Source organism: Melanaphis sacchari, unplaced genomic scaffold (genome assembly GCF_002803265.2).
Source record: "Melanaphis sacchari strain LSU unplaced genomic scaffold, SCAv2.0 Contig82_pilon_pilon, whole genome shotgun sequence".
Classification (NCBI taxonomy): Eukaryota; Metazoa; Arthropoda; class Insecta; order Hemiptera; family Aphididae; genus Melanaphis; species Melanaphis sacchari.
This window is the reverse complement of record NW_020271585.1, coordinates 11,441-33,853: the sequence shown is the minus strand read 5'-3', so window position 1 is coordinate 33,853 and position 22,413 is coordinate 11,441. Positions and strand designations below refer to the sequence as shown.

General features: G+C 26.4%; 1 protein-coding gene across 1 annotated transcript; it reads right to left on the bottom strand.

Annotated features, from left to right (window-relative positions):
• Window positions 1-11,250: 11,250 nt before the first annotated feature.
• LOC112602113 lies at window positions 11,251-22,188 on the bottom strand. The gene is made up of 9 exons (XM_025350046.1): window positions 21,726-22,188; window positions 16,238-16,281; window positions 14,741-15,068; window positions 14,540-14,659; window positions 13,970-14,137; window positions 13,221-13,870; window positions 12,432-13,103; window positions 11,582-12,397; window positions 11,251-11,527 (listed from the first exon to the last, which is right to left on the bottom strand). Exons 3-9 carry the CDS (start codon window positions 15,042-15,044, stop codon window positions 11,252-11,254), a joined length of 3,006 nt encoding a protein of 1,001 aa, XP_025205831.1. The 5' UTR covers window positions 15,045-15,068; window positions 16,238-16,281; window positions 21,726-22,188; the 3' UTR covers window position 11,251.
• Between the last annotated feature and the right edge of the window lie 225 nt (window positions 22,189-22,413).

The following is a 22,413-nucleotide window of genomic DNA, read 5'->3' as shown; positions in this document are numbered from 1 at the left end:
AGCAATCTGCTTATAATCCCGAAAGTTTTATTTTTATGATTTTGTGATCTTGATTAAGTATGATTAACTGATGTGCGGCACTAAAAGATAATGTTATTATAGATAATATAGATTATATTATTGATATATACCTATATATATATATATATATCAACGTGGGCGGTATTAAGCGGTTTGACGTAGGGAAAATATGTGAATTAAGGTATAAAAGTGTGGCTTTGGACGACGCCCTTTTTTTGAAAGTGAGCAATTACGAACGACGCCCTACAATCCATAAATTTAAAAATACTCCCGCGCGTATACCTGTAACAGTAAAACGTTAAAAGGTAGTACAGCAGGTGTCGCGACGGTTTTAACATGTTGATTACTGCCCGATTTTATCGCTTTCGCATTTCAATCATATGTAGCTTCCACAACATATATATATTATATATATATAATATAATAAATAATTATATAATGTATAAACAAAATAATATAACTTGACTACCTATTATTTTTTTTTTATTTAATCTATCGTCGTTGGTCAAACATTGTTGTCAACAGTAAGAAAACTCCGATATATAAATATAAAATTATTATGTAAAAACGATAAAATATTAAATAATATTTTTATTTTTTATATTTTGCATATTTAGCTCTTTTTTTCTTATAAGTGCATATTTTAATATACTTGTATTCTAAGTACATATTTCAAATATTTTTATATTTTTACATACTATACAATATTTGATATGAATTTTCTAAAACTAGAGAAAAATAGATTATTAAATAATCTATTTACAGTGTGTTTTCCTAATTATTTATGTATAGTGTAAAACATAAATTCGATCGATGAAGCATACGCCGAATAACAGTCAGTTAATTACATTTGTCTCTTCGTATCGCAAGTGGTTTTCGTTTTACATAAATTAAAATAGATAATATAATATTCTAGACTAGGTTAAAGTTTTTTTTTTTTTTTTGTAAAAATTTAATTTAAAAAACCTTGTTTAACAATAAATAAAAAAATTTTAAATTAATTTCATTGGTAGATTAATATGCATTGTGATATTAATATTGATATTAGTTAATTTATGTCGTAATTGGAAAGAATGCTTAAAATTTCCAATTGAATACTCACCGTATAGTTTCCGAATTCTTCAATCTACCTTTTTACTAATCGAATAAAGTGACCGTTTACCCGCCGTGACATACATTATACTCATAACAGTGACCATCGCATAATACTAGATGTTAACGTATTGATTTGGTAGATTCTTAGTCTTAAAAACTGATTTGATTAAATAATAAAAATAAAAAATATTTTACAATGTTGACTTGAATAAATTATAAAAAAAATTGTAATACGTAAAAGAAAAATGTGATCATGTAATACAATATTCAGTCTAAAATGTACATAACATTAAAAATTATAACAAGATTATCATTACGTCGTAAATATTATTATTTTGTTTTTCGTCATAAATTGTTATATCCTAGTCATGGCGTATTCAATTAAGATTTATGTCCAGTGCCATTCTTAGGGTCTTAGGAGGGTACGAGAGGTACGTGTACTGCACATGACGCCTTAGTCACCGGGCCACCAAAAGCGTTTTTGTAATCTTATTTTACCTGGAGCAAACAGAAAACTGACCTCTAATTAAAACTGAAATTAAATTAAAAATTTATATCTTATAACAAAAAACACAATATGACCACCTAACCTAGGGTAAAAATGTTTTGGATGCCTATCAATTCTATTTGTGTGTTTATGTGTATAAATAAAATGGCACATTTCCATTGTTTTTATAATCAAATAAAGTTTTGTTAAAAACTAGAAAATACGATTATCTCGTATAGTTTCATAGTTCTGTAACAAAAATATTTCACAAGTATGCTGTGCACGGATGCAATGCGACTGTTAAATCATGTTACAATTGAACATTTATCCACTGAAACGTTTTGTTTAGAAAAATATTGTAAATCGATTTCGCCAACTATTGTTCAAAATATCTAACTATCGATTTCGTCGATCTTAAAGTTTTTAAAAATTGATAGAAAACAGCCATTAGTTTTAAACTGCATTAAATGTTTTAAATCAATTAATTTTAACATAATTCAGTGTTTTAATTTTATGTTTTTTAGTGTCGAAAATATGGTGAAAATAAAAATCAATAGCCACTAGTATCAACAGATATTATTGTAAGCTGTGGCAGGCAGAATCGACAGAAAATTGGAAAATTTCGCACGTTTCGGCTACCAACATAGGTACGTAAACTATCTGTGGATGGATTGAAAGACTGTTTATGTTACTAGTGAACAAAGTGTAAAAAAGATATTTAGATTTATTTTAATAGACTATAGACTATAGAGTATATTGAGCAGCATAACATATTGTTATAATAGGTACAACATAATAGGTTTTGCAGTGGTGCAAAACTTACAAGGCGTGAATCCCAAGAACGTCGAATATTTTAAAAAAGCGTCTCAAACAATTAATTATCAAATAAAAAAAACCATTTACTAAATATATTTGTTCATAATACGAAAAAAAATATTGATTTATATACAAACAAACACATTTGGTAGTAGATTAAAAAAGTTTATGCACCACTGCATTATATAATATCGTATATTCGTATATACCCGGGGTCACCAAATGGCGGCTCCGCGTACAAATTTCATCAGGCTCGCAGACAAAGAATAAATAACATAAACTTATATATGTGTGTATAAAAAATAATGTTCTCATTACATTCCGATTTTAAAATAATACCTATAATTGTATGTTAAAAATATATACTTAGAATTTTGATGGCCCGCGAACAATTTTCAAATCCTAAAATGTGGCCTTTCAAAAATATTAATTTGTAAACCCCCCCCCCCCCCCCCATAGGTATAACGCTACGACCTATTGAGAGTTCTCGCGGAATCTGGCTAGTATCCACACATTATCCCCTATGCCAGTAACCGTAGGTACATCATATTATCATGTTCTTAAATTAACTCGCTGTATTTTTTTTTTAAAAAGGTATATATAATATAATTTTATGCCACGCAACAGAGTTGTCATACATTTATCATGGTTGTCGACAGTATTCCTAGTAAAAATAATATTGTTAGTCGGGTACCGGTCATCTCGAACCGGTATAATTACTGACGATAAATTTTATTTCTATTTAGGCATAAAACACTACAAGTAATTTTATAACAACATAAATCCAGTGAAACTTCAAACTTTTTTAACATGCGTCGATGATTATCGAGGTCATACACAATCATACAGTAAGAACTCTCATCGAGAGTATCACTGGATAAAGTTTAGTAGTTAATTATTGGAATTTTTTTTTTTACAAAGTTAAATAAATTTTAAACAATTATAAAGAAAATCAAAAACAATCTATTAATAAAAAAAAAAAAAAATATATTTTTAAATAGATAGTTCATTAAACGCGTTCGAATTACGGACGTAGGTATCCCAAATCGTAAACAATGCTCCTACTCGTATACTATTTATTTTTAATATTTTACAAGTACTATATAATTTCTACTAATTATTTTAATTAGGAAGGCTAGGTACGTTGTTTAAAATAAAATATATTTTTTTATCGTACATTATTTTTTATGATTTTCGTATTGCAAGTTTCTATTGAATGTTTCAAACAGGACGTTCAAGTTCAATTTAATGACTTATACAACTTATTTTTATAGTACTGAATAACAAATAATATGAAATATGATAAAAAAAAATACATAAACTAATATTGTAACATTGAATTTATTTAAATTATTTTTAACATGAAAAAATTACTATTTATCAAAAATATTTACTTTAATCACTCATAAGTAGTCGTTATTTACTGGTATAAGAACTAACTAACTTTATAAATACTATATAAAAAATTTAATCGTAATAGGTTAAAGCTAACTCATAACTCATAAGTCATACCTTACGTCTTGATAATAATTCCCTATATACTTTTATACGACTATGTTTTGTGACAGTGATGACTAATAAAATTATTGTTTAAACAAAATACGAGTATATTCGCTTTAATAGTTTTGTAGTATTTTTCATGCATACCAAATGTCGATGACAATCATTCCATTTATAAATTCCATAAAGTTTTATCTTTAAAATTTTTTGGATATAGTGTGTTACCGCAATACTTCCTATACATCACTTCATACTGTTTATTGTGCGTGCTTATCAGTTTGATATTTTGTTTTTGTATTATTGTTTAATGTTTAATTGAGATAAAGAAGTGTTAAAAATATAGTGAGTCAAACCGTCGTTTTCTATCACTTGTGTAGTTGCGTGCCTGTAAAAAATGTTGGTAATTTTTTAAGGGTATTTTAATTAATTTTTAGAGCGTTTTTCGATAGTTTTTAGGGAATTAAATCTTATGGTCCTGATAGTTATTTTATATGCTTAATAATTTATGAATGGTTTCTTATAAAAATTATATACCATATCATACCAAGACATATCACAGGTACTGAGGTACATATAATAATACAGTTGACTGTAGTTCACAGCTTTTATGTTAGTTTTGTAACGAGTTATGACTGTATAAAGTGAGAAAATAGTTGTTTAAAGTCTTTTAACCGAATCATATAAATTTATACACATTTAACATATTAGAATAAAGACATTTTATAGACAATAATTTTACCAAAGTCAGTATATAAGATTGAAATAATAGTAATTAATATTGCACATACGTAAGTAATACATAAGTATTTACGTAAACATAACTATTAACCATGATTGTTTTTAGTGTTTTCAAAACAAATCAGTAAACTTACCTAAGTTTCTTCAATCCTTTTAGATCAATTTTATATGAATATAGTGCTAAATATTATAAATATTGTACTTACTTGAATTTTAACTTATATAATTTAAAAATAATAAATACCTCTAAAAGTCACCGAAACCTTAATTCTATAATTTTAAGAATAGGGACCTTAACCATTATCGATTTTTTTTTCTTTTTTAGAACCTAATTTAAATCGAAACTGAAAATATTATAAAGGTTCCAAGGTCTCTATCGAAGTTTATTGAGTTGGTTCAAATTATGAAATTATTGGTGTTTTTTTTTTATTATATGCTTTTGTAAAAAGATATTTTAAATAAAATATATTATAGATAAGTATAGGTAATTAAGCAATTAGGCTAAATGTATTAAATATGTTATATGGATCAATTTATAAATAATAATTTAAAACTATTCATGAATTATTTTTTAATTTTTAATTAATGAAAAATAAGTTACAGAATTTGTTGTGCATTTATATAAATTGAATTTACATTAAAAAAATAAAAATAATTATTATAATGGTTGTATATGAAAAAAATATTTACAAATTAATGACTGGTGTACTATCAAAGTTGTTATGATTATGTTATTAAAAATACGTAGATCAATAACGGTCATTATAATGGCAAATAAAAAATAAAAAACAAAGGAATAATTCGTATACGTTCCTAGAAATTAAATGCTCGTCTAAAACAAATTATACAAATTAATAAAAAAAATAATTAAGTCGTGGCTTGAAGCAAATGAATGGGTCATTTAGATATTATGGCTAATAACATCCGTTTTTACCAACTGTGGAGTGGGGCAACACTACTCTGATGACCTTACAAGAAAATTGATTTTTCTCTGAAAAATATTTTAGTACAAATGCTGAACTCAGTGGTAACAATGGGTATACATACAAGTACAATTAATGGTAAATATTTAGTTTGTTTTTAATTTACGAAAAACATTAAGATAAGTTTTGAACGTAGTGGTACAAATTGGTACAGTTTATGTAATTTAAATTAATGCGAAAAAAAATTCAAATAATCAATTATTTATCGTTAAAACTGTATATATCATAGTGGCAATTTAAATTTAAAAACTATTGATTAAGGTTTTGTTTAAGAAATTTATATTTTCTCATTACTTTTTTAGTTTTGTTTAAGTTAAAATTTCAAGTTGATTGAATTTTAAGATTGTTTTGAAACTACCTGTTCTGGAAGAATAAGTAAACCTCTACCGCTTTGATAAAAAAAAAAAAAAAAAAAATTCTAGTGGAATCTTCTAAAACTTTCTAAATTTAATTAACCAGTACCTAAATTATGTGTAAAATTAATAAAATATTAGTAGTCATTATTATTAATGATGAAATAGTGAATAATATAAATAATAAATAGGTACATTTTATTTTGTAAATTGCCCCTTTTTTTTTTGTCTTTTTACCTAAATATTACTCAATTCAAAAAAAAATAACACAAAAAACCTACTGTGTTACTGTGTGCCTTTCTACAGCTAATGATCTTAGTTGCTGGGCTTAATAATAAAAAAAAAAAACAAAACAAAACAAAAACAAGTTAATGGAATTTGAGAATATAACAAAATAAGCATACACATTTGTTTATTCGAGTTCGTGTATTTATATGTTTAGATATTAGATTGTGTATTAGTGTAATATTATAATAATGACTCTTGCCAAGGTGACCCACTGACGCTGTATATTTATGAGATGGCGAGTTTGAATACGTTGCTGTATAAATCTATAACTGTTTTTTTTACCTGCAGCGAATAATATAACTTATTAATAATAAAAGCCATGAAAAAACGGTGTTAATTAATAAACACGTCTACAGTATAAAATCAAAGGCCTAAAACAAATTACCGTCATGACCTTTTATAAATCCACAATAATCGACCGAATTTTTAATGTATTCGTCAATAGTTTCTAAATGAACCGTATTGTAATAATAGACTACTTTTTACTTTTCAATATACAACTACACAGATGTTGAATATAGTTGATTGTAGACTTATGAAAAACTATATTTTACATGTATATTATTATTACCAATTTTCGTTGGATAAAATAAATAAATTAATAATTTCAATTGCATATTGTTTTAGATTTTTATAACTGTATTTTATGTGTTTTGATCAAAATAACTGTGTTGATAAATCTGTGTCTTTTACATATTATTACTAACACTATACCTTAAAAATTTCAAAAAAAAAAAAAAATGAACTAGTAATGTCTATAAGAAATAATCTATAATTTTCTATATTTTGATTTTAGTTAGGTAGTAAGGAATTACCTTTTTTTTATTATTATTAACTGTTTAAATATCTTACATTTGATAATATAATTTTTCAAAATAAAACCTACACGCATTTTTAAACTACACGAAAAATACATTTTTTTTCAATGATTTTCTCGGCATCTGTATATGTTTAAAAAGGTTTCGACAAATAAAATAACTGATATTAATAATAATTGATTTGTGTATACAAATAGGAATTTTAACACGGATAAAATATTTTATAATTGGTTTAAATGGAAAACCATATACTCCTTACATAATGCATTTATACATTAGATTTTTTTTTTTTTTTAATCAGATTGAGCTAAAAAAGTCATTTTAAAATGTTAAGATAAGATCTACCCATACTATTCTCAGTAAACACCGAACCATATATTAAATTTTATTTTTTAACGCATTCATAATATTCAATAAAAATATCACCAAACATCCCAATGAAAAAATTAAAGTTTTAATTTATATCGAATAATTGTTATTCAATTATTAAATACGTAACTTTTACTTTATAAATATACGATAGTTTGATACTTACTAGAGTTGACGGCTGTCCCGCGGGCTTATCAACACACAATCGCAGTCTTCCGCAGTATAGAGCATAGAAATCTGTATTTTTTTTTTTCGCTTATTAATGTCCCCTATAGTTCCGCGTAGTCCGTGTAGGTAATGCAATGTATCCTAATTTTATTATGAATTACGAACGGTGCGCCACTAATCATATATAGGGTGACTCATTGTTGTTTTGTGGGAGGAATCATAGAACACAATACTCGTTGATCTGGTCAGAGGAAAAAAATTGTCGCGTATACAATTGTCAACTCCGTCCGATCCGTTTGACCTAAACTAGGTAGGCAGGTGTTAACTACGTACCCCGCCCGCTATGAAAATAACACCAATTCGTACGTCGTCAAAACGGGTCACCGTAAATTGCGTACCATTTTTGATTTTTAGTGTAAATTGAGACCAGGGTATATTTCGTATATTATGTAAACTGCGGCCGAGGTATAATTTGTATGAAATCAATTTATTTATTAAATTTAATATTTTCCTTTCCGTTTTTCAGACTTTGACTGGAAATATAATTGTTTTAGTGTTGATACCTATGGTTAAAAATATTGATTTTGCTGCTTTTTGTTTATATATAATTGAAAAATGTGTTATTAACAATTAGTAATCAAGTATTTGGTAAATATGTGTATCATTAAAAATAATTGTAATTAAGAAACTGGTAAAAATGTAGAAGATAATTTTCGCACATGGTCTGAGTCATTTTTTTTTGCTCGCAATTCATACATTTTTTCATGTGTAAATGTTTCTTTTTCAGTCATTTTTATTTTTTTTTTTTTTTTTTGTTTTTTGTTACATCGTAGATTATTAGTTATGACTTATCTTTAAAGTGTAAAGCCGACCGGAAATTGGAATATCCCGGACCGCAATTTACAGATTCTAAACGTAAATGAATCAACGTTCGTATCTACAGGTATACACTATAATTCAATGGTTCCCAATTGTTAAGCTACCACAGACCCCTATCTATAACTTTAATATTGGTTCCGGGGGGAGGGGGGATTTTTGCGTTATTTTTTTATATCCTCTCGTTACCCGTGTCATTTCGTCATAAACCAGTACTCGCGACTTATTCGTACTGTCGAGCACATACAACCATGCCCCTTCTCGCCATATTATAACGTTGATCCGCCGACCACTAATTAGAAACCACTGCGCTAAATATTATAGTAAAGAGGCGGGCACATTAGATCGTGCGGAAAATCATTAAACCCGAAGAATCGACCGTCAATTCAATAACACATACCAGCTATACCTACCTACTCGTACACTGTTTTTTTTTTCGGTTTTCATAGATGCAGCAACTCGTTCGTCCACGAAGGGTGAAGACCATATAATGCTGTGGCTACTGCTGTTCGTGCACCCGATATTTTTATTTCAACACACGGCAGTGGGTATATAATATATATATATATATATATATATATATATATATAATGCTATTTACTGCACGTCTGTTTATAGTGCATATATATCTATAAAAAAATCTTCTCTCTTTTCTGGGGGGGGGGGGAGTTAACCCCAACACCACTACGAGTGACACACGGAAACGGGAAATGTTTGTAAATTGTAGGATATAGGTTATAGTTAAAAACAGTTAAGACTCGATATATGCAATCAGTATTCAAATACATTTATTAAATAGAAACATTATTCTAGACACACGCTTATGTATCATGATAAAATATGATTTTATCATTATTCATTTAATTACAGTTAAATTTAAACAATAACAATATAGTAACTCAAATAAATAATTATGATATGAGAATAAAATCAAATAGGATTACACGTAATAGAAAATGGATACATTTTTTTTTCTTAGTACTTATAATATTTTGTAAATATAATGAAAATCATCTCAAGTGCCCACAAGATTACATAAAATAATAACTCTCTGGAATTCAATTTGATATCGGTGTGCTTTGAACAATAATTAGCCAAATAAGTATTTTATGAATCTAATTCTTACAAATACCACCTCACAACAAATTGAATTCAGCAAACAAAAGTAGATATAATGTGTATAATTTTACCAGTCTTAACACTTAAGTATAAAACTTACACAATATAACGTTTTATACCATGGACAGAAAATGTAATTGTTTTAAAAAGACATGTCCACTGAATCAGATTTAAAATAACATTTACAACTCGAATGTAAAGATACTTATTTAATTAAATATCACACTACGCACGAAAAAACTTATGGAAAAAAAATAAAACAAAAGTGCTAGCATTAAAGTACATCATTTAATATAAACGGGTACTAAAATATTGTAAGTACATTATAAATAATTGTTTAAACAAATACGATGTGGATGATAGCAAAAAACAAAATAATGAATACATAATTTATCGTTACTCGTTTCAATAACTATTGATAAAGAATAAAAATGTTTATTGTATATTTCAATTTTGATGATTTATACCTTATTCGATCTGAATGGTATACAGTAGCTTCTAGGACATTCTTTCTGAAACTTCGGGAAAACAAACTTATTTTATATTTAATAATTAATATCAAAAACTAACAAAGAGTATTAAATAACATATTATGGCAGTTGATATATCAAAAAAATATCAATTAGGTCTGAAATTAATATAATGAAAATAAAAAAACAAAATACTAGTTTGAAAAATCAAATAACATAAATAAACAAAAAATTGAAATAAAATGTTTAAAGCACCATGGGTAGAAATCATCAATAAAATGTTTTTTCAAGTGCTACCATTGATTGTATAACCAGAAAGATTATCCATTAAAAAAAAAAACCTACAATTAAATGAGTAATAATTATCTACATTGTACTGTATGACTTTTAAATTAAAATTCTGAAGAAAAATAAAATGATATATTGCGTTGAATAAAATAGGAATGGAATAATAACATTATCATCAAATTGTTTGAACTTATTTAAATAAAATTATTATAAGGAATAACTGTATGAAATTGACTAATTTTTGTATGTCTAAAATTGACAAACAATATAATTTTGACTTCTTAATTTAAAGAACAATTAGGTATGATTCATTTAGATTTTCAAATAAAATTAACATTTTATTTCTAAAAAATAAAACAGTTTGTATAACATTTGTAATAATAACAATTCTAAAAAACTCAAGTTTAATCAAATCTTAATTGAAAATCAAATTGCTGAAAAAAAACATTTTAAATAATAAATATTTCTTACTAACTACTTTTTGTACTATATGTTACATTATTTTATATACATTCACATAATATAATAAATAATATAAATGCAAATACATTATAAAAAAATATATATTAATATTTAAACTATAACACAACAATATAATTTCATACATTTTTACATACATAAATATTACTTCAACAATCATATTAACAAAATTAAAAATGTTTAAAAAATCAAAGATTTTATTAGTTATAGTGTTCACATTTAAAACAATAAATTCAACAAATAAAATAAAGAAAGTTAAAGTAAAGTTGAACTTTTCTTAGTCGACAAATAGAAATTATTAATTAATGAACTGATATATTTTAATTCTTAATTTTTCAATAAACTACTTTTTTAATTTGTTTTGGATATAATGCGATAGCGCTCAGTTGTAAGGCGGCAATAATACACCAGCATTGTCAAAGCCATATTCGTCACTAACTGCCGCCATATTAAGCTCTTCAAGACTAATTTCATCGCTCACAGCATAATTAACAAGTTGATCACACGAGGATATCAATGAAACTTCTTCCGTGTTCTTATCTTGTTGAAATTGTAAGTTTATTCCTAACATATCATTAACCGAATGATTTTCAAGTGGAATATTATCATCGAATAAATTAGTCATTGGAAAATCATCAAATGGATTAGCTTCATTAAACTGTAGAGGATTACAATTAGAATCATCAATATTTATCAAGTCAGTATTAAACAAATTATTTTCATCAACATCAACATTTTCAAACAAAGTATTAGACGAGCCATCATTATTTTCACTTAATAAATTTGAAAAATCATAAATAAAATCATTTTTTGAGTTATAATTTGAACATTGTGGATTAGAAGTAACTTCTGAATCATTAACTAGAACATCGTTTAATTTACCGAAAACACAAGATGTGGAAATTCCGCTATTATTAGATGGCATTTCAACGTTATTGGTCTCTATCATATTTGTTTGAACATTTACATTTGATTCAATGTTTACTTTTCCAATAGCTTTTTTATTGACATCTACATAATCACTGTTATATTTTTCATCACTAAAATTTTCATGTTTTGAACTCGAAGAACACTTAGGATTTTTGGCATTAACATATAATTCGTACACTTTTGCGAAGCACGGATCATGATATAATATAATTAACACGTTATTAATTGCCGTTTCAACTTTAGTGTCTGTACATTCACCAACAGTATTGATATGAAGAATAATATTTTTCAAAATACTTAGAGCCAATTTATAAAATTTTTCACCTTGAAGGTATTCCTCACAAAACCATCTCACATATATTTCAACAAATTTTGAACAATGTAAAGTATTGCTCTCCTCTATTGGTAATGTAACGCCAGCTTGTAACAGTTTGGATTTGAACTTATTCAAGTTATTACATTCATTCCAAGACTGAAAGATAGAATCATCCGATTTTATAATATTTATCATACTCTGACATATTTTTTCATTAGAACTATTTTTCTTGATACAAAATGATGTTTTTGTTAAATCTAAATGTTCGGTGTTTAATTTTTTCTGGCATATTAGTCGAAAGTTCATCAATATTGACAGATGATGATTGAGTATGGACATTTGCATAATCCAGTGAAAGCTCAGTATTACAAACATCTTTTCCTATCTGATAATTAGGTAAATTTTCAAAAAGAGATTCTTTATTCAATACAATTTTTAAACCAGATTTGCGTAGTAAAACTTTTAATTTTTCGCAGAATTTAGTAATGATATCTCTAACAAAACTAAATAAAATGTTAATAGTTGGACTACTCTCTGGAATAATAATATTAACAATATCTTTACCCAATGGCCAAATTAAAATGTTTTCTATTCCATTAAAGGTGAAAAATTGTTGCAGCAGACCAGTTTCAACTTTTATTGATCTCAATAGTTTATCTATTTCACATATTTTATCATTTTTTAATCCTAAACGGTCCAAATGAAGCTCGTCGCAAAGTGCCATTCTAAAACTACCAAAGTATACAATAACTTGAAACAATCTCGTTCTTGTAGAAGGTTTATACCTTTTCCAATTTATTTTATCAGGGTCAAACTTTGAATTTATAATCCTTACTAACGTTCTTTTTTCTGCTTTAGTTATTCTCAATGAATGTGTAAGTAATTTTTTTTTAAAAATTTTATTTATTTTTGAATAATTTGAACTAATATTATTTTCTTCTAAAGTATTTATAGCTGTTTCTTCTCTTTCTCCTCCTTCTTCGTCGTTACCATAATCATCGTTATCGTCATCGTTGTCGTCGTCATCATCATCATCATCATCATCATCATCATCATCATCGTCGTCGTCGTCGTCGTCGTCGTCATCATCATCATCATCATCTACTTCTTCTCCTTCCTTCTCTTCCTTTTCTACTTCTTCTCTCTTCTTATCCTCCTCTTCTACTTCTTCTTCTTCTGATTTTTTTGTAAAAGTTTCATCCTTTAAAACATCAATAGAAGTTTCTTGTTCTAAGATCACCATAGGAATTTCTTTTACTTTACTCTCAGAAGCTTCGACATCTTGATAATTTGTAACAGACTTCTCCGCTACACTATCGATAGAAATTTCCATATCTTGATTGATTGTGGAATTTCTTTCTTGTTCTAAACTATCCGTGGAAGTTTTAACTTTTTCTAAACAATGACTAGGAGTTTCTTTTTCATTTTCAATGTTATCGTCATCATTAGAATTACATTTTAAATTAACTTCTTTCTCTACTACATCGATGGATACATTTTTTAGTTTATCTTCAGTAGTTTTCGTGCTGTCGTTTTCATCATTCAGAATCAAGGAATCACGAGATCGAACTTCCTTAACCCAATCAATTAAATCTTGTGGAAGTTTTTCAGTCTTATTTTTATCGTTAGCGATAATAGTAGTTGATAAGAAATCAGTAAAGGAAGGAACCATGCAAAATTCATTTAACATATTCTCTATTTTAATGCCAGAATCGTCTAAGCTTAAATCAAAATCATCATTAACCTTATTGAGATCTTTGAAAATAGATAAGTGATTTATTCTAATGCCGTTATGAAAATATGTATTACTTTCTTTTTCATTTGCTAATTTTTCTAAATCTGCTTCATCTATACATTCTCCAGGTTCAAGAATATTTTCATAAGCGTGTCGTAAATCGGATATTTGAGAAAAATTAAGTGTATTGGTTCTTTTCATGCGTTTGTAATCATTAACAAGTTCCATGAATGTTTTTCTAATGGTCGTACCTTTATGATAGAGTCTTAAACGCATTATTTCATCTTCTGGGTATATACAATCCGTCGAAAAATAATTTCTCGAATTATTATAATAATTTATGTGACTTGCCTTTTTCATTAGCCCCCTAAAAATTAGTCTACAAAATTTTTTCATTAGGATAGTGCAGAAATTATTAATTATATAAAAACATCTGATTATCTGTGGTTTCTTAGCAAATCTAGATAAACCTGCATTGCGAATTATTAATCTTCTTAAACTCATGCTATTTATAGTTATATTACGTTTTGTATGTTTAATTAATGAACGTCTCAATCGTCTGTATTCTTTCAAGATAAATAAATCCAATTTATTCTTAGCAAACTCTATTTTGGGTCCCCAAAATTGAATATATTTATTATAACATAAATCAAATAAAAACGTTTTGAGTTCTATAGACATTCGAATACTTCTTTCACGTCCTCTTAAATCATTTGAGCACAATCGATGTAAAGAATCATTATACATTAAATCCAATAGCATTGTAAGTTTACTCATAGATGGCACTCTGAGAAAATCCAAAATAACCCCTGAATTCAATTTTGAATACTGGAATGAACTTTTATAAATGCTATTATAACTAAACCTTTTAAGTTTATGAAAGTTATTACTTGGTTTGCTAGTAAGATGTTCAAAATCAAATGGTCCTATGTATTGACTAAGTCCCTCTTGAAGATCTTCATTTTTTGTTCGCTTGGGGTATCTTTGGTTCAGCCCAAAGGTAGGTTCCTTTGGAGGTTTTCTAGCATACTCCTTTAATCTATCCATATTAATTGGAGGGCCTACATAAACAGAACATGATTTGGTACAAATTTGATCATTGTTCGTTAGTGTAACTGGTTTTGTATCATTTTTGGAATGTTCTCCACGATTACAAAATATGTTCTTCTCTTCGCTATTCAATTTAGACCACATTTTAATGTTTATAATATTTCAAACCTGAAATAAGACATCACTATCAATAATTTATATTCATAATTTATATTTTATAACTTACATAATAAATAAAAATTCTTATTCCTGATTTATAATTCAATTGATTAATAAATAATTTTTTAGTATAGTAGATCATCAACTATGCTAATCTAAGTTATTTTTAAAAATCATGTAGAATTTTAAAATAAGCTAATTACTATAGATTTTAAAGCCAAAAAATATATATAAGATACTTGAATGTAGCATAATACACTATTCTATAATATCCAACATCAAAATAAGTATTTTCAGTAGCTAAAATAAATAAACATATGACATAAACAATATCTTTCTGGTAATTAATAAAAGTACAAGGATTATTTTTTTATTTTTTTTTTTTTTTTTTTGATGCCCCAATAGTTGGTAATATTAACTACCCCTAAAATTAAAATTTTTACTACCCCAAAACGTGATGATGGACAAAAAAAACATATTGTTGTAATATTAAAACAATACTCAGAGATTAAATTTAATTTACTAAAATTTTTAAATTATTGATGACCTCCTATGTATGTGTAATGTCTGTTACAATAAGCCCTACTTTAATCGTAATGTTTTTAAATTCTTTGCAAATATTTTAAAATCTATAAATGTTTATCCAATTGTTATTGATGTTGTATATAAATTTATATACACTTGGTTTTTGTTTGAAAATTAAAATATGATAATAATTCACAGTATTTTCAATATGGTATTTACTTAATATAGTATTTAAATAAATGCTTTTAAAAAAAATTAAAAAAATTAAGTTTTTAATTGTGTTAATTACTCATATATTAAAAACTGAAAGATTATTAATCATAGCTTATTTTATATGCCTAGTTTTAGTAGAATTCTTGACTACAAGAAGTAGTTAATAACCAAAATAATTATTTTATACATAATTGATAATTAGATTAATTTAAATTTTAAAATAATACTATTTCCAAAACTTTTGTAGACAGAAGAAAGTAGAAAAAGAAATAACCAATTATCAAATCTATAATTCTCAATAAATTATAATAACTAGTGGATTAAAATTAAAATAAATTTTTATATAAAAAAAAAAAGAATACTTAAATTAATTTAATTCTGAGTAAATTTAAACATTCATTTATTATAATAAAAATTAATTATTATAAGATATAACTTACCAGTTTAAAATATCTGCACGTTAGATTGGGAATTAAATGGTATTCTGAAAATCAAAAAAAATACATAATAATTCAATAATTGTATAATATAACATTAAATATAATAATATGATATATTATTACATATTAAACTAATATATTTAACTAATTATATATTAAGTACTCATTTATTGTATAAACTGTATCATATTTTTTAATAACGTACACTTTGTATAAAATATGAAAATTACGCATTGGCCAAACAAAATAATTGAATCATAAATTAATAAAATAAATACAGTGGAAGTCATTGCTGCTGTGCTATAAAATAAAAGTCGAGTGAACATCCTCAAAGTTACTTAGATCATTGTAATATATACCCACACATTAGAAAGCTAGAAAACTGGCCAGGTTTTAAGCAATAAAAATTAATAAACTATTTTTAATCGTGAAAATAGAAGTTTAAGGACTAAAGATAAGATTTTTTTCATTAAAATAACATTATAAGTCTTATTCAATTACTTATCACTTGAAAAAGAAAATACACTTGACACAATTTTATTTATGTATCACTACTTTCAAATGCTGACATTTTTGTGAGGTGAAATTTAACTTTTTTCTAGAACTATTTATAACTGTGGTATTTTTGATGAAAAGATAATTACATTTTGTGAGTTTCATAATCATAGGCATTATTAAAAGCTAAATATTGTATGGATTATGACTTAAATTTTCTATTAATAGTTAGAAAAATAAATAAAAAATTGAGGAAAATTTGAATTGTTGAAAAAAATTGATTTTATACTTTGTTGTAATCAAAACTGAATGACCATAAATACTGCAATTTTAATCTTCGAATGACTCGTATACTTTAAAAGATATCTAAACAGTTACGAGTATTTAGCTAACGAAAATGAATGAAAGGTTAAAAATAAATAACAGTGTAAATCTATTTATAATCAAAAATTAAGATTCCTTAAATTTGTATTTTTTTTTTTATTATGTCTATATATATTGCATTACTATTATAATTATGAAATGTTTCGCATTTCTGTATCAAGTAACAAAAAGTAAAAATCAAAAGTCAAGACATATTTTTAGTTAATATAAAATATTAATACCTATATACCTATATTTATTTATTTTTTGTAATGTATTGAATTGTGTTGTATTAAAGCATACAGTAACATATTTATCATTTTTAAGATATTATATTTTTTAGTGTTGATTGTTACCTATGTAATAATATGTACACATTGTTCTTATGAAAGTACATAATCTATTTATATCTATTGATATATATATTTATAAATTAATCCCTATTTCCCTTAGTCACGACATCACGCGTAAACGCCTGGACCAATTTTGCTAATTCTTTTTTGTTGTTTTTGTTATTTTTAACAGGTTTTTATAAAGGAAAAATTAAGAAAGTGGAGCGGAAAATTATACCTTGTCCCGCAAAAGATCATGAAGTGTAAAATGAAAACTAGTCGACTCTTTGCATATCTCACCAAATTCTTGTTAAATTTAGATGCACGGAGAGGATACGACCGTGCAGGCAATTAAAAGTATTTTATTTTACATGCGTAAATTCAGCTTGATCTCTAGTGGGACAAAGTAGTTATTTAATTAAAATAAACTTGTAAACCTCAGGTTTTCAGCTACCTGCACGGCTGCACCTGACCTCATTGTCTGTCAAATTCAGTGACGTACGCAAAGCTAAGATTCTATGGTCTTAACCTCCCTCTCCACCGAAATTTCTTCATTTTCCAAAATATTTTTAATATTTTATTATTTATGGACTATGGTTTTTTGAACAAAATTTATTATAAATCAAATATTAAAATATTAACAAATAAAATTTATAAAATTATTACTTTTAAAACAATATGAATATTGTTTAGTTATTTTATTATTTTGTTAAAAGTATATATTATAGGATATGTTATTATCAAATATTTTAAAGGTAGATAATTAATACAAAAATAGCAATTTTAAAGAATTATTTTGTGTTATAAAATATTTGTGATATTTACTAGTTAAGCTATAGAACATTGGAAGGGAGCATCTTCACGATGAATTCATTTCAACCCAATTATTAATTAAAAATCTAAAAACTCTATTAAAGACTAGACGATAAACAATTGTAAATCACGAAAATAAAACAGTAAAAATTAGAAAAAAACATTTTTAACCATACCCGTACTAAATAGATGATATTAGACAGGACTGAGTCATTAAAAATAGGGATAAATATGTTTCAGCAGACTTTTTAACAAGGGATCAAACTAGTACAACAGGCTTTTTTACACAGGACCAATTGGTAAGCAATTTAAATCTGTGATCTAGCCGATTATATTGATATGAAATAGCTAATTTATCATTTCTTAGTGCACAATTTACAGTCGATTCAATCGGATAATTAATAAAAAATTGTACCGAGAGTTTTTTGATAAGTATTTATAGCATCAATCTTGAAAATACATGTTTTTCACATAGAAAATTGTAAGTCACCTGTTCCCGTGTCGGACAAGGGTGTGGTACAATCAGACGACAGACATTTGGCTGACACGCAATAGGCCGACACGCATTAGGCTGACATTTAAAATGGCTTACAACGACATGGTTAACGAATCAACTGAAACAGTATTTATGAACTTGCAATACCCACTGTAGATTCGGACATGGACGTTTTGGCGCTAACTAACCTAATAGAGTTTATATCAAAAATGTACCTAAAAAATTATTACAAGATAAAGTAATAATGTATATTGTATATCGATAACGTATATTTAACGTATAGGCTATTTAATAAAATATATATTATAAATAGGGCTGGGATTATAAATTATCTAATTTATCGGCGAGATTACGGTGTATAATTTAATTTAGATTCTAGATCTAGAATTTCCACCACTTTTAACTGTAATGCATTGTTACTTTTTTTTTTTTTTACTAGTGGTATTCGTGCAAGTAATCGGGTGCTATGAAATGGAAATAGATTTTATGGCCCTAATCGCGACTCCTCTTCCCTAGGGTCAATGGCCCCCTACAATACGTTATTTTAAGATCAATTGTCCGATATTAAGCTTTGATTAGTAGGTCAACGGCCAGTTACCACCAAAACCAGTAATCACCAAAACTATTCATATACGCGCCAGAAAATAAAACTAAAAATGTTGTGTATCATAGAGGATTAGAATACTAAACACTATGTTTTTGGAATAATAATTTTTTTTTTCTAATTATACCTCTTCAAATTCTATATTCATAGTTAGAACGTCTGTCGAGTCAGCTAGTATATAAATAAATATAAAAATAAATATTTATTTCAAAATTATTTTTAGTATTTGTTATTTTATGGAATAATTTGTTCTTTATACCTATGGACGTCAATTCATATATATATATATATATATATATATTATTATTATTATTATTATTCATATCATATATTTTAATTTCAGATATTTGATGAATATTAAAAGAATTATTTCAGATAACAAATGAATATTACTTAATATGTGATATAAATAATAGTAAAACAATTTTATACAAATTAATAACAATAAATATTTAAGTATTCATTTCCCATTTAATTTCAACAATTGAATAATATTAACCAAATGATATAATCGATATGATGAATATTACTTTTTGATTGTTTATTAAACGTTGAACGTTGGATAAGTAAGATATTGGTAAGGTATCTTAGATACTCATAAGCCAAGTATAAGTGGCTCATTTTGCTTTTTTGGAAATTAATAATAATGGTATATTCAAGTGAGTAATCGTGTAAAAGAATATTAATATGAAATTTAAAATATTTACGCTGCAAATATTCTCAATTTAAAAATTATAATACAATTTGTCGTTGAGGATTCTAGACAACGAGACTCAGTGGCGTAGCCAGGGGGGCTGAGGGTACTGCATATTATTGAACTAAACTTTTTTTGTCTTATGACCTTTTTTTTAGGTAAACCACCGATGTGTAAAAATCCCCCCCTCCGAAAAAAATCCTGGCTACGCCACTAGCAAGACTATATTTATATATTACTCGAACAAATAGTAATATCAAGGGTCCTCATTACACAAATGAGTTTTATTATTCCACCAAATCGCTACAATTAAAGATAAAATGATACGTTACTAACAGCCATATGCAACGGCTGGCAAAAATATATTCGGTACCTAAACACCCTAAACAGAAGAATCATAATCAACTGTAAAAAGGTATTACATTCAATTCTAAATATTTACATAGTGTGTATGTTACAGTTGTTTATATTATTATCACTTTGAAAATAAATTTGAAATATCTTCATCAAATTTATTTCAAAAATGTAAACGGGCTAAGCCTAGTATACAATAAAGATAACAAATAACCATATTGGTTAATTACAAAGTATTTATCATACATCTTAAAATAATATGACGATGGATATCCAGCAATCCAGCATAGACAAAAATACCAATAAACTATATACAACGCGTTCTACTTCGTCCTGCCTACATAGTTAGATGAATACGTAACTATAACACGTAAAAATACAAAGTAACAAGTGAGTTATGAAGGAATTCCTAGATCTTTTCGTTTTCGATATCAACTATAAATATAATATTATTATGTCCATAAATATAATATGTTATTAACATTATTAATTTATCATAAATAATAAAATTTTAACGAATGTACAATTTTTTTTGTTTTTTATCTGATGGTTTTAAAAAGTACTAAGAATTTTCTACATTTAATCCACCGAATATAACAAATTCCAGAAGGTAGGCTAAATATTTTTTTTTTTATATTGTGTTTAATTCTCCTATAAGTAAATAGATGTATTAATTTATACACCTAAATTTTTAAAATTATTTTTTCAAAAATTAGCTAACAAATTTTTAAAGTTTATAATACTGAAGATTAACCAATCACATACGTTTAATCTACTTATTTTGTACACCATTTGATGAAACAAAACTTAAAATTAAAAAACTTGAGTAGCTATTGTCAGGCCTGATTTTTTAATCTGCGATTATGTTGCGAAATGTGGAATAGGAAACGTAACTTAAATCACAGATTCTTTTATTAAGTTCGATAATCATAAATTATATCATAAGTAGGCAAGTTCTTCCCTTTAAATCATTAAGTTATAAAATACTCAACTATAATGATAGTTGTAATATTAAATTTAATATTGTGTAGACTGAAGGAAAAAAATGTAATAATTTTTATAAACTGTTAGTTATATTATCTAAATAATTTAATTGTAAATAAAAAATGGCATTTGGGGCACGTCTTATTTTTCGTGAAATGCAATTTAAATGCACCTAACATCGCATTGTATGTATTCGGTATGTTGTAATTAAATGATTTAAAATAAAAAATAATTTTTAATAAAATTATAAATTTATATAATTAGGTACCTATCTTATTGATAATTTTTATTCAGTTCGGACCACAATATTATTTTACAATACATATTATGAAACAACATTTTTAGTTGCTTACCTGCAAAGGCAGACAGATGGTTCGGTGAATGACCGGTGCAAGCAAGTACCGGAAAATGTTCAAAGTGCACAAGAGAGAATAGTCTTCCTGGACGGACATTGATGCATCACAAACGGAAAGAGAGATGATAGTCAAAAACACTCACTAATGTAAACACGCAAAATTATTAATGAACGTAACAAAAACACACTAAAAAATAATTAACACAATTGCAATGAGAAACAACGTGAACGGGAGATCGGCACAATTAATGTTGACAATGTTAAAAGACAACTTTAGGCAAGCTAACAATGACGACTAAGACAATTAGAAACAACAGAAGACGTCAAGCACCCAACCGTTCAGTACTACAGTATGACAGCGATCAGCGAATCCAACGGTGGCCGACCACCAAGACACAAACAGCTGTTGGCGAACGACGCGCCCACTAGTGTGGACGGACGGCTTGTAAACAGTGCAGCCAATCTCGGTTGGTCCCATAATCACGGTATGCATGGTAGCCGGTTCCTCATCGGTAACTACTACTGCAAATGACAACAACGATAACAGAACAAATGTTTTCGTTACTGATTACGTCATGAGATATGACTACTGACTAGCAATCGATGACTTTCAAAAATAAAATCTTAAAATTGAAACTGTTGATTGTTCTATCCCGGTTTTACTTCTCATAATTTGTTGAAATACA